Source organism: Dromiciops gliroides, chromosome X, assembly GCF_019393635.1.
Source record: "Dromiciops gliroides isolate mDroGli1 chromosome X, mDroGli1.pri, whole genome shotgun sequence".
In the NCBI taxonomy this organism is placed as follows: Eukaryota; Metazoa; Chordata; class Mammalia; order Microbiotheria; family Microbiotheriidae; genus Dromiciops; species Dromiciops gliroides.
The window spans coordinates 41,654,815-41,668,531 of NC_057867.1; the positions used below are offsets into that span (position 1 = coordinate 41,654,815).

The 13,717-nt window shown below is 41.5% G+C and overlaps 1 protein-coding gene across 4 annotated transcripts in view; it reads right to left on the minus strand.

Annotated features, from left to right (window-relative positions):
- The window catches only part of TENM1 (teneurin transmembrane protein 1), an 895,908-nt gene that overhangs the window by 5,288 nt on the left and 876,903 nt on the right, over positions 1 to 13,717 (minus strand). For all 4 annotated transcript variants that reach the window (XM_043974016.1, XM_043974015.1, XM_043974017.1 and 1 more), the window contains 3 exons: positions 5,305 to 5,601; positions 2,738 to 3,125; positions 147 to 1,367 (listed from right to left, as the gene is read on the minus strand). In XM_043974016.1, the coding sequence (XP_043829951.1) occupies positions 147 to 1,367; positions 2,738 to 3,125; positions 5,305 to 5,601 (1,906 nt within the window). The remainder of the gene's footprint in view (positions 1 to 146; positions 1,368 to 2,737; positions 3,126 to 5,304; positions 5,602 to 13,717) is intronic.

The following is a 13,717-nucleotide window of genomic DNA, read 5'->3' on the forward strand; positions in this document are numbered from 1 at the left end:
ACGGTTTTTTTCTCACCCTAGAAAACTAGGGAAGAGAGCAGATGTATGATAGCTTGTGGGTTCCCTGGCAGGAAGTAGAGGCAGTGAGAGTCTATGGGCAAATGAATGACAACAAGTTCTTTGCAGGTTTTACATTATTCAAATACCTGTGGTGTACTTAGTAACGTCTTGTATTCTGCCAACGGGATAGTTATTTTCGAATGAGTAGAGGTTGAATGGTTTGGGAAGAGTGTTCAGATGCTTCCATATATGGTGATTAGGTGTTGTCCAACGTCCAGCAACAACGTCGTAGTCTCTTTGTCCTAAGTGGACTAACTTTGTGAGGGAATCATAGAGTCCTCCATGAAATCCGATGACGACTTGGAAGTCTGGATAAGTGTCTTGATAGATATCACCATAGGGTGTGTACAGTATCTCTTTTATCACCTGTCCTCGACTACTGAACACAGCCAGGGGGGTTCCTGTATTGTCACAGGCCACATAGTATTCTTCCCCGCTGCTTAGCTCCATTGCAATGAGGTGGCCTTGAAGATCATAGTACAGTGAGGTAATCTCTGAGCTTGTGTGATTGTAGAGATGGGTAACTCTAATGGGATTGCCAAGATCTGCATAAAAGAACTGGAGGTGCTGTCCTAGACTGGATTTACTGGCAACGCGTCGCCCAAGTCCGTCATAGTAGTATTGTACAGCCCAGCCAGAAGCCTTGTTGTAGGCCTTGTGTAGTAGGCCATTGGAATTATACTCAAATATATCATTTCCCCTCTGGCGCAGAAGGCCATCTTCATCCATCTTATACTGAATTTCTCCTAGCCTAGTGATGCGGTCTCGCAGGTCATATCTGAGGGGTGTCAGGCGAGCAGTATTCCCATGGCTTAAGAGGTTGATGTTCCCGTTCAGGTCATAACTGTAACGCCACTGGGTTTTGTCATTCACAGAGACAGTTTGAAGCTGACCATCAGCATCGTATTCATAAAAGTACCTTGTTATATTGGCTTCTACTCCCACTCTTATGTCACATATCACCATGCGGCCCATGTTATCATATTGAATGGTCATCCAGTAGGCAATTGCCTTCAGGATTTCATACTGCACTTCAATCACCTGTCCATTGGCGCTGAAGATCTTGGTGTGTTTCATGACCGTAGTGGTTATGACTTGGTTTAAGTCATAATTGATTACACTGAATTTTCCAAACTGCTCCGTCCTCCCAGAAACGTCAACATAGCGGTACAGATCTATCGGCAAAGGAGTCTCATTTATCACAGCTTGCATGCTGGTGACCCGAAAGTTGTTATAACTATAGTCAAATCGTGCATTCACGAGGCCTTCTTCACTGAATCTGAAAATCTGACGTCCTATAAGAGGACCTGCATAGAAACAGAGGCAAAAATATTGACCAGAAAGTTAAGTTACAAGTGTTGCTGAAAATGAAGACGGCTCTACTTTAGTTTTTAGTTCTCGTTTCATTTTGATGCTTTCTGAAATATCTTGCTATCTGGAAATATGTAGCCTGGAGAATGTAACATTCCTTTCTTTAGTGTTCCCTGTAAAGTACAGAACAATACTATTCCATAAAGATCTTCTTATACAAGGTATGTAATGAGTATCTACTTGGTTATCTGGGACAACAAAAATCAGGTGACTATATAATCACAAACACTGGGGAAAACCAGATATTTTTTTAATGATGAAATGTCGAAGGCCAATTCTTGAGTACAAAACTCCTTGATTTGGCCATTTGTGAGCCACAAATTTTGTATATTCACAGCTAACTCGCACAGGGGTTGATGTAGGACTGAGGAACTGAGCTTGCTTATACTTTGAACTCTGACCTGCATTGTTTGGAGCCATTTGGGGTAGGTACAAACACCCCTGTGTGAGTATAGTTTGACTAAGTAGTACTAAGTTGAATAATATCCACATTGGCAACATCGAAAGGCCCTTATTATCTCACACACATAGTCAGTGCAAATATTCTGTCTCTACTGTCTCCCTCATCCAATCCTATAATGCACGGCTATAAGCATTTTACTTCTTTCTTAGATCATCCCAACAATCCAGCCCCTTCTCCCCCACAGCTGCTGAGCCTCATGATTTCACCTTGTATAATGATCATTATTCTGGCTTAAGGCACTTGTTTGATTTTTTTCCCCTCCGAGAATGTAAAAGTGTTTACATTGTAAAAATGTTGTACAGTTGAATGAGAAGCAGTTCCTCTCTGTGCTAAATGTACTTTCCTTCATGGCCATTATTATCTCTATCTATTGAAATACAGTCATCCTGGGGGCAGCTAGGTGGTACAGTGGATAAAGCACTGGCCTTGGATTCAGGAGGACCTGAGTTCAAATCTGGCCTCAGACACTAGCTACTCACTAGCTGTCACTTAACCCTCGTTGCCCCACAAAAACCCAAAACGAAAAAGAAATAAAACAACAACAAAAGAAATACAATCATCCTTTAAGATCTAGCTCAAATATCACCTCCTCTGGGACATGTTAAGAGATGTATTCCTCCTATGAACTCCCATAGCAGCTTGTTTGTACTCACAGATACTTAACGGTAACTCAGAAAGAAATGCCTTTTATCTATCTCTACTAGATTGTAAGCATCTTTAGTCAGGGAGTTAAAAAAAACTTAGTATCTCATACCACTTACTATTTCATAGTAAGTATTCAGTAAATGTTTGAATGGATACTGGTATAACTTAAAAAAAAATCTCGGAAACTTCATTACAAACCTGTTTGTCGGTATCTGATTGTACAAATGAATCCATCGTGCATCAGATGTATTGTCTTAATCACTCCCGAAGATTCTTCATAAGTAAATGTGACTTGAGTGGTATCATAGAGAATCTCAGACAGTCTGGACTGCTTAGTATACTTGTAGAGAACTCTTCGCCCTGTTCCAAGATGAAGTGTCTGCAGGAGTCTTCCATCTCTGGTAAAGTCCTGGATAAAAGAAGTGCTACTGTCCGGAGGAGTATAGATATTCCTGTAGTAACCCACTGAGAGCATGGTTTGTAAGCTGTGGCGCACCATGCTGGGCATGGTGACTGAAAGGAGGCAGTCCGATTGGTCATATTCAAAGATATAACGTCGCTGGCTATGTAAAAGGAGCATCACGGACTGGAAAAAAAAATCAACACAAAATAGAATATTTTGACATTTGAGTTACAAGCATGGTTTTTAGAACATCATGTTCACATACATCAACCTATTCTTTCAATTCCACATAATAGAACTGTTGGTGTACTTGAAAAGTACATAAGATTACATTTTTTGCACATTGCATTCTGTTGGTAGTACACTAGGAAAACGTGTTTCTTCTCCTGTGGATAACTGCCTCCAAGTCGATCTGTGTTACAGGTATGGATTTCTGTTTAACTTTATTTCTTACAGTGGGACCCATCTGTGCCAAAGGAAGGGTGTGCTGAAACAGCCCTTCCACCCAGAGAGATGACCGATCATCCACAAAAGATAACGCCAATCCAGACAAGCAGCTAGGTTCAAATCCTTCTCCTGCCATTACTGTTGTGACTTTGGCCATGGCACTTAAACCTCCCGAGTCTGTGTCCTTGGCTGAAAAGGAAGGAGTGGGACTAAAAGATAGCATGCCTTCAATGCTCATTCCTGCTCTAGACCTAGGATCCTATGAAAAAAATAAGTCAAGTATGTACATATACATAACGGCATGCAGTCTGTGGCACAGCCTTCCCTGGGTTTGGCTATTGAGAAAGTACTCATTCAATATTGGCTGATAGCTTTTTGATGTGGGAGGTGAAAGAGCTCTGCCTCCTACTGCACCTCCCTCACCTGCCGATCAACCAATAGAATCTGGAACAAAGCAAGGTCAACATGCAACATCCTGAACTTAAGTCAAAGCTGGTTTGATGGGTAAAGTTCATAAAGACGTTTTGTCGGCAAGGTGGTTTCCCGAATAAAAACAGATTTTATGTTGCTTTTATGTTGCTTTCCTACTTGGAAATCCTGCCTCACTAGTCAGGTCTGTCCATCTGGAAAAGCTCAACTCACACACTACGTGAAGAGCTGACTGACCAGCCCGGAGAGGTAGCGGGGTTCTACTTAAGTCACAAGATCTGGGTTTCACACCCCTCTTGTCCTACTTGTTTTTTTGCAGAGGCCACTTCCCTCCTGTTCCCTTGTGGTCCAGATGCCATTTTCTGTCTAATATTCCTTACCTTGTTTTGGTTTTAAAGCTTCTGGCCAGTGACGACACTATGAGTTACAAGATTAGAAATCTCTCTGATGTAAACACGGTGTCGCTCGGCTATCATTTGGCCCTCAGTTGCTTGCTTTTTACTTCAGGCTGCCACTGTTGGAAGGGCTCTGCCAAGCCTCTTTGGGGTAGAGAGCTTGATTAGCAGCTATAGTGTGGCCCCAAGAATGCGAAAAGGCCTTTCATTACTCCAGTGATTGAGTGGGAGAACTAAGTCTATTCTAAGTCTTTTCAAAGACGTGAATAAAACGCCGAAATATTTCCCTCCTTCAGACAAAAAAGACTTGGCTTTATGTGTGGTTGAACAGGAAACTAAAGAGGACAGGTACTAGAAATGTGGAAAACGACCACAAGATGGCAGTATTGCTCAAAACAGACAGGTTAGTCAATGCATATAAAGTCTCACAATGTGTTCTTTAGGTCTTTAAAGTCAAAAGTAGCAATTTGGTTCAAATTTATCAACCTAAAATGTCTCATTAAATAATTCTATAAATTAAATTAAAAGTAAAATGCAGGGTTTTTTAAAAGGTAAGTTCCAATGAGTGATTTTGGGAAAAAGTGATACTGCGATATTTTTGTCAAATCAAAATGTAAGTGTACTTGCTGTATGCTAAGCATTTTCCTAGGTGGTGGGGAAGTTCAGTTTAGATGGGACACAGTCGCTGACATCATGGAACTTCTCATTTGACAGCTTCTGCTCTGAGTTCTAAAGGGGCTTCAAAATACTTGTGGTTACCTTCAGGAAATTGAGAGCAATCTTACATTTTCCCAGCAATGTTACCTTTGTATGAGCTTTCGTATAATAAAAAGAACATGAACAAATATGCTAAAACGAAGAGAATGAAGAGCTATTACTCCAATTTGAATTTAAAACAATATAGGGCAGGTATGACCTTTTAAGGAAAAAGAAAGTTTGGAGCTGAAAAGCAGCATAGCTATTTCATTAAAACACTTCGCTTTGCTATGTTCCAGAAAATGTTGGTAAGAAAGCAGGCTTTCCAAGAAGGTAACTACTTACAATCTCATTTAGATTCCTATGATCGTGGATTTTAGTGCATGCACACTTACCTTCTCTAAGTAAGTATAGCTCCATATTTTCCCATCAGCCCAGGTTCGTGAAATGATCTTTCCACCCTGGTCATATTCCATTTTCTCAGTCCATGTTCCTCTTTGAATATAAGTTACTAGTCCCGAGTGTGAATAGGTGATGTTCACCTCATTATATCTGCTGATGGGAGACCACAAAACTGGGCGACCAGCCTGGTCATAGAGAATCCGGAGGGTGAATTTCCGATGATCATCATAGATTTTTCCTGTGCGAGTTATGTGATCGAAATCTATGGAGAGCAGGTTTCTGTTGTGGGCCTAAAGAATGAAATAATACAACATTTAAAAATGGTGCTCGATAAAACCTCTTTATGGGGAGGGGCATGGAACATTAGTGGTGGTCTGATTATCTAGGTCTACTCCTAGTCTTTCCTTGAGGGTGGCAAAGGTCTCTCTGTGTGTGGAGAGAGGAAGGATGACTGTGGAAATGACAACACTTCCTTTTCTTTTCCCCCATCTCAAGTCCTGAATATGTTATCATAGATTTCGATCATTTATGGTCATGTTTTATGTGAACTAGATGCCTAATAAGGAGCAGTAGAATTCCTATACTATCAGTCCGATCCATGCCCTTCTCTCCAGAAGTTCTGTCACTCAAAGATGGCATGAAATCCGAGACATCATATTCTGGATTCCATGCTTGCTACCACCAACTATCCTATAAGCACGGTCCTGTATCCTCACCTAAATTTTAATTTTAATTTTACAGTGGTCCTAGGGAGAATGGTACTTAGGAAGTCTGATAGTTGATGCAATTAACAAACTAAGAAAATATGACCAAAGCAGACTTGTGCTCTTCCCACCTAGAAACTTAACTGACTTACAGATGACTGAGAAAGTCGAGTTAAAGAATTAGCAGTCACTACTCAGTGCCTCCAAGAGAAGCCATGAAAAATGAAGTCCAAGTGGCTCTCTGCTAAGGAAATATCGGCCCACCCAGTTGTTTGCCATAACATAAGTAAAATAATTCAATTTTTCCAACATTTCAATTGGTCGTGTTGGTGTTGGGGGGACCTAATTGTTGATGTTAACACAATTGGTTTAAAGATGAAAAGCTCGGCAGATAATCTGGCATCAATGTAAACTTTAAAAAATTCAAAGAGTAGCATAGGAGTACTATCATAGGATGTTAGGGCTGAAAGGTATTTTTAAGATAATTGAGTCCAACCCCGGCCTCTCCCTCCCATTATATTACATTCTCCTATACAGAAGGGCAGGGTTGGATTAGAATCCATGTTGCTGAGTTTCCACATGAACACACTTTTAACTATTTCCTTCTGATTTTAGTCAAACTTGCTTGTTTATGCAACCAAATGTAGCCTTAAAGAATCTATCTTTAAAAATAATTTCACATTGAAAAGAATCTAATGGGGTTATTAGCACAAGCATTTCTTATGTGTGATACTTCTGGAAAAAGGATGACAAGAAATCAAACCAGTAGCCCTAGGAATATAGAACCTAAGACAACATAAAACACAGTAAAATAATAAAATTCTCGGAATCCCCAAAGAATTTTTAAAAAGTAGGAAAGAACATTACCAGATTATCATTAACAGTCCTTAAAATTCTTTAGTGTTGGTTTAAAAAAAATGGAAAAGTAGACTACTGACTCAAACTAGATATGAAACCCAGGCAAATGCAATACAGCAGGGTTTGATAAATGCAAGAAAATTAAATGTGGGAGAAAATTATCCTTCGGAAAAGAACTCGTTTCCTCTTTTGGGAAAACCAGAAAGCAATTTGGAAAGATAACATACACCTTGAAAAACTCCAAATGAATAAACTACTGAAATATAAAAGGTCACAACATGAAAATTAGAGAAGAAGGAAAAGGGGAATACTTTCATAGCTAAAACAACTTTGGGGGGAATCCTTATTTCTGTTTCATGACATTCAAAAGAGCTTCTGCACAAAACCAGAATGTAAGTAGATAGTAAGTAGATAATGAAGAGAAACAGGCGAATAGGAAGAACTTTCCATCAAATACCTGATAAAAAGGTTAGTTGAGATATACAGGGAGTTGACACAAATAGAGCCATTCTCCAGTACATATGTGGTCAAAAGATACGAAAAGTTGTCAAAATTAGAACTGCAAACTATCAAGCCAAATGAAAATTGCTTTGAATCACTAATACAAGAAATACAAAATAACACAACTCTGAGATTTCACTTCATGTTCATCAAATTAGCAAAGCTGATAAAAGATGGACTAAAGTCAATGCTGAAAAGCATCTGTGGGAAGACAGGTACACTAATATATGTATATAATAATCATGGGTGAATTAGCACATCTTTTCTGGAAAACAAGCTGGAATCATGCAAGAAAAGTAATGAAACTGACCATAGTTTTTGAACCAGACATCTCTTTTTTTTTGCGGGGCAATGGGGGTTAAGTGACTTGCCCAGGCTCACACAGCTAGTAAGTGTCAAGTGTCTGAGGCCGGATTTGAACTCAGGTACTCCTCAATCCAGGGCCGGTGCTTTATCCACTGCGCCACCTAGCTGCCCCCTGAACCAGACATCTCAGTACGGCGAAGTCAGTGAAAAAGGAGATTCCATATATGCAAAAATACTCCTAAGGGAATTCTTTGTTTCTAGTTTTACTCAACACACACACACACACAAAATAATAAATTGGGAGAATGGCTGCACAAACTGTGGCATAGGATTGCAGCAAAATATTACTGTAATGGAAGAAATGAGTACGAGCAAATCCAAGAAATATGAGATTTGTATAAACTGGGAGAACAAAGAATAGAACCAAGAGACTATTCTTGTATTAAGCGGTCAACAATAATGGCAGCTAGGGGGTGCAATGGATCAAGCGATGCATTCAAGTTAGGAAGTTCTAAGTTCAAATCTGAACTCAGACACCTTACTAGCTGTATGATCCAGGGTAAGTCACCTAGCCGCTGTCTGCTTCACTCTCCTCATGTATAAAATGAGGATAAAAGTACCTACCTTCCAGGGTTGTTGTGAGGATAAAATGCCTGGCACATAGCAGGCACTTGATAGATGCTTGCTCCTTTCTCCCTCCCCCCAAGCATTTTAAGTGCCTAAGGTCACGGGGATACACAGACAAAATTGAAAAAAAACAACTCTTGGATTTTTTTTTAAATCAGGGAAATATATAACATATTATGAGGTAATTTGGGGAAGGAGGGCACTAGCAGCGAAGGGAATGGTGGTCAGGAAAAGCTTTATGCAGGTGTTTGTGTTTTATCTGAATCTTGGAGGCAGAGGGGAGGAGAGAGCACATTCTAGGCAGGGGAACTCAAAGTTCAAATGCAGATATGGAAGATGCAGATTCATGTGTGGGGAACAGCCGGTGGGAAGGCACATTTACCTAGGGTAGGATGGGAACAGGTCTTAAAGCCAAACAGATTGGTCTCCGATCTTACAGGTGCTAGGGAGCCACTAGATTTTATTGAGTGACATGGTTAGACTTGCACTTCAAATTGTTTTGGTGGGCATGTGGAAGACAGATTGGAATGGGGAGAGACTTGAAGCAAGCAGACAGAGACAGGAGCTGGACCTGGGATTTCATTAGTATAGATAACTCTTAGAAAAGGGAATGCTCTCTTGCTTACTTTTGCTAGTTGGTACCTTCTCTGCAATTCATAATCTTCAACAGCTGTCTAGAGCACTTAGAGGTTAAGTGACTTGCTCAGGGGTCATAGAGCTAGTGTTCGTCAGAGGTGAGGCTTGAGCCCAGGCTTTCCTGGCTTTGATCCACCATGCCATGTTGCTTCTTGATGCTAAATAGGGAGAATGATTACCTCTAAAGGAGCTAATGAGGTCACTAAGTGAGAGAGAAGGCTCAGGACAAAGTCTTGGGGTGCAGCCACAGTTAGGGGGTGTGACGTGGTAGATAGATGAAGAGCTGGCAAATGAGACTGGGGGCTGGCAAGACAGGAGGAGACCTAAAAGACAGCAGTGTCACGAAAACTCAGAAAAGAACGTGCTGGAAGAAAGGGTGGACAACAGTGACAGATGCTACACAGAGGGAAATCGAGAAGGATGAAGACCGAGAAAAGACCAGCAGATGTAGCGGCCCAGAGAGCTTGGGTAACTTTGGAGAGAGCAGGAGATGAAGTTGAAGACTTGAAGGCAGGAGCCAGATTACAAAGGGTTGGAAAGTAAGAGGAGAGGATGGGGCAGCCATGAATAGAAATAGCTTCTTCTGGGAGTTTGGCTATCAATGGGAGCAGAGATATAGGATGATAGCATAGACAGAATTTCACCCAGCCTGGTGAGGGGTGAAACAGTCCTGTCTGAGGGGAAGCAGGTAAGTGCGTTTCCACCCCTGACGGTCTATGGTTTTTTTAAGGGTAGGGGAAACTCGGACATAGTTGTAAGCAGCAGGGAAGGAATCAAAGAGGAAAAGGCTGAAGCGCTACTGAAGAAGACATGGGGTATGGGATCAAAGGTGCCTATCTGGTATAGATGAAAGCCACCCTAAAATGCTGCCAAGCAACTCAGATTAATGGTGATGACCGATCTTGGTCCCAAAGAAGAGGTGGAATACTATGATACAGAATGATGCATACTGTCACCGCTTGTCCTTTTTAGGATTGGATTTTACTTTACTCTGTCTTTGCTGCAATGAACTAGGATTCAATCTGCAGTGAGAATAATGTGAAAAATGATTCTGAAGGACAAAAAAGGCCTAAAAGTTCTTTGACGTTGTTTGGCAATTTTGGACACGTTGATTTCAACCACTTTGCTCTCAGTTTCTTTTCCTGCAAAAATGGGGCTACTGTAATAACTGCTTTCCTTTCCTTCCCTCTCACCTCTGGTCCCTGGGAAAAAAGCATAACACAAATCTGACAGGGAGAGGATTTACTAATGAGAGCACAACATCATAGCTTGGGAAGGGCCAATCAGTAGCCAATCTTGCTGTGTGCTGTTATGGCCTGTGAACGTGTACTGAATTGCCTCATGATCAACAATTGATATGTGGGTTTTAGAAGCCTACCAGAAAATAGGCATTCTTTCTGCTACCTTTCCTGCGGTTTTATACTGTTCACTTATAATAATTGTAATATTTGGAGTTATGTTATAATGATAGTTCAAGAGCCTACGTAACAAGTGATTTTCCATTCAACTAAATCAGTGACTTTATTTGTCTGATAGATTGTGTTTATATTTCTTCATAAAGCCATTACAGCTGTACAAATAGGGACCAGGGCTGAAACTCCACTGGGAGGTTGGCCCAGGCCAACGCCTGCTGATATTTTTTTTTCGATCGCTTGGAACGATTGTTCCAATGCCATGTTTGGATCTCTGGATAATGCACACCACGTTTGATGCTCCTGTTATAACACTGGCTTCAAATACAGAGCTTTGGAAATAGATGTCACATCAAGCTAGGCACTGAAAAGCGATGGAGAGATAGAGCACTTGCTCCACATTTACCTAGAATTTCTGTTAACAGCTTTCCAGATGCATTCTCCCTAGACACTAACTATCAGCTTGGAATTCCAGGCATTTACTTCCTCAGTGGGGTTAAAGGTATGTATGAATCTCCCTAACCTATTGCCAGGCAATATTGCCCAGAGGGGCTACACTTGAAAGTTTGCTTTGGTGGTAACTTGGGAGAATGCAGCACTGTCTGGGTCTAAACTTTGGTTTAGGGCCCCAGGGGCCCTGGCAGCAATGGTCGATGTTTTGGGGCACCAAAAGAGGGGGTGAAGGGGTTCTGAAGGCAAAATCTCTTCTACTTTGCAATTTTGCTAAGAGATAGTCTGGCATGAAACCAAATATGGGGGAATGATTTAAATCTGGGAATGAGAGTTTCCAGCGTTCTATTTCTCAGAAGTGTGATTTACACATAATTAAGTCAAATTGGAAATTGTGTTGAGTAAGCCCTTATGCTATGACTCATTTTAATGGTAGGTGGGTGTTGACTGAATTCTCAAGGGTCCCTCTACCTTGTGCTGCTGTCCGCTCAGTTTTTCTGAGTTACAGAAGAGCGGGCGGGCCAGCTGCCCCGCTTACTTGCAGACTGGATGGCAAAGGCAGGAAATGAAATAGCATAGCTCTTTCACTGAACTACCCTGGAAACCAGCATGAAGCATAGGAGAGAGAAAATCTCTAATTTGTACCGCTTGGGGTGGGGAGAATAAGAGTAAGCACTGGTACTATCCCTTTCCTGGCCCGTGGCCAGGCCAAACTTTGTTATTAAATTCAGTCTACAGTCTGTTTCTCTGCTTTTCCATTGCAGGCAGCCAGGCTGTTTCTCTTTCCCGAATCCATGTCACTTATTCATATTCCTAAGGTGAAATTTAAAAATTGGGGAAAACCCCCCACACAACTATTCTCAGTTGTATTAAAAGTTGTGATTCTGGAGGACGCTTAGCCCTTTTCCCTACACATTAGGGAGAAAACCCCAATTGCAGTCACTGGAGATCAGTTTTTGCTTTGCTGTGCATGCAAAAACAAATCTTCCCACTGATTTTATGGTTTGAATTGTACATTTGATGCTTTAGAAAAAGGAGGTGACTGCAATCCCAAGGTTTAACTTTGGGATCCTGTGGAATGACAAACTTTACCACTAATGGCAGTCTCACCCATGGATGCGGCAAATGATAATCTGGATCTAGTCCCCGAACCAGTTTGCTTTTAATGTCTAATCTTTGTTACAGGCACTCAGATTTCTGTGCTAAAGAGAAAGGCCTTGGTAGAATTGATGCAGTAGATGAACAGTTAAATTAAATAGATGCAAAAGTACCTCGAAAAGGAGAATGAGTCAACTAGATTTGGGATTTGACAACAAATGACATATTAGGGTGTTCGTTGGCTTAATAGAGCCAGTGAGGGGACGCCTCCAAAACAGCCAATCCTGCATTTGCTCAGACCAAGTGGGACATCATTGTTTTCTGGGGTTTTTGTGCGGGGGCGGGGGGGGGGGGGGTGGCGCTGATCTTTGGTATAGGAAGTAATTTCTCCTTGGCTTTGGATTGAAGAAGGAACGACTCATGGTTTTAACACCCTAAAGAAGGCAGTGTCATGCCACTTGTTTTTCTTTTTAGCTGGAGGGAGAAGAGTGGATGTGACAGGTGTCCTATTGGAAGAACATTTGTTACCTTACCAAATGGGCTTTTAAAGGACTCTGCAATTTTGTGCATGAATTGCGAGCATTTCATTGTCTATAAAGTGCCATATTTTGCACAGAAAGACAAGCTCTGCTCATTTGCACAGCCAGGCCCATACAAGACTCACAATGATCATGGGGCAAAAGGGGAAAACTGATCACAAAAGAAGTTTTAAAAGAATCACAGCTATCTTCTCAAATAAAATCAACTAAGGGAATTCACATCTCCCCAATTTTTCCCTTTACTAGAGGTTAAGAAGCATGACGTGGTAGACACTCATTATTTCAAAGGCACTAAACTATCGAGTGTGGGGCAGTATAGGAATCCAGAAGATCAGGATTCTAGGCCTGCCTCTTACCACCTAGTAGTCGTGTGACCTTGAGCAAATCCCTTTCCCTATCCCCCTGGGCCTCAAGTTTCCTTCTCTAGAAAATGGAAATAATATGAACATCTGCTATACTTCCTTACCTTCCCATATCCAGATAGTCAGCGAGTATCATTAATTCCTCTTCTCTCACATCCATTCCCTTCTTTCTACTCTCACACAGTCATTACTTTAGTTCATTCTCTCATTACCTCTTGCCTGGATTATTGCACTGGTGTCTTAATTCGTTTCATGGATCTTAAGTCTATCCCTTTTATATCCTTTTTGCTAACAAAGAAACAATCCCTAAGTCCATGCCACGCCCCGGCTCAAAAGACTCCAGTTATTCCCTTTTACTTCCAGGATAAATTACAACTCTTCCATTTGGTTTTTAAGGCCCTTTGCAATGTGGCTCCATGTTCATTGCACATTAGTCCCTGTCATATATTCATGGTCTAGTCCAGTTGGCCAACTTGCTACTCATTCTGTCTCTGTCCCTCATGGCTTGGTCTTAGTATCTAAGTGATCTGCCTAGGACTTGAACCCAGGTCTTCCAATTGATTCATCTCATCACTCCTTTTCTGGGTTACCCTTGTCCTTGACACTATTTACCCTTGGTCACACGCTCCTTGGGAAGTACATGTTTGATCTTTCCAAATGGAGGAGTATCGATGCTCTGAAGGTGGGAATCAAGGTTGGCCCTAGTGGGTGGGGCAGCCACTTGGGTGGTGTGCGTTGAGGGTTGACCAAAGGCTCCATATCCCTAAGCCTGATACAGGTCTTCTGAGTCTATATCAATATTCTATTAAATGGGGGTAGCTTGGTGGCGCAGTGGGTAGAGCACCAGCCCTGGATTCAGGAGGACCCGAGTTCAAATCTGGCCTCAGACACTTGACACTTACTTGCTGTGTGA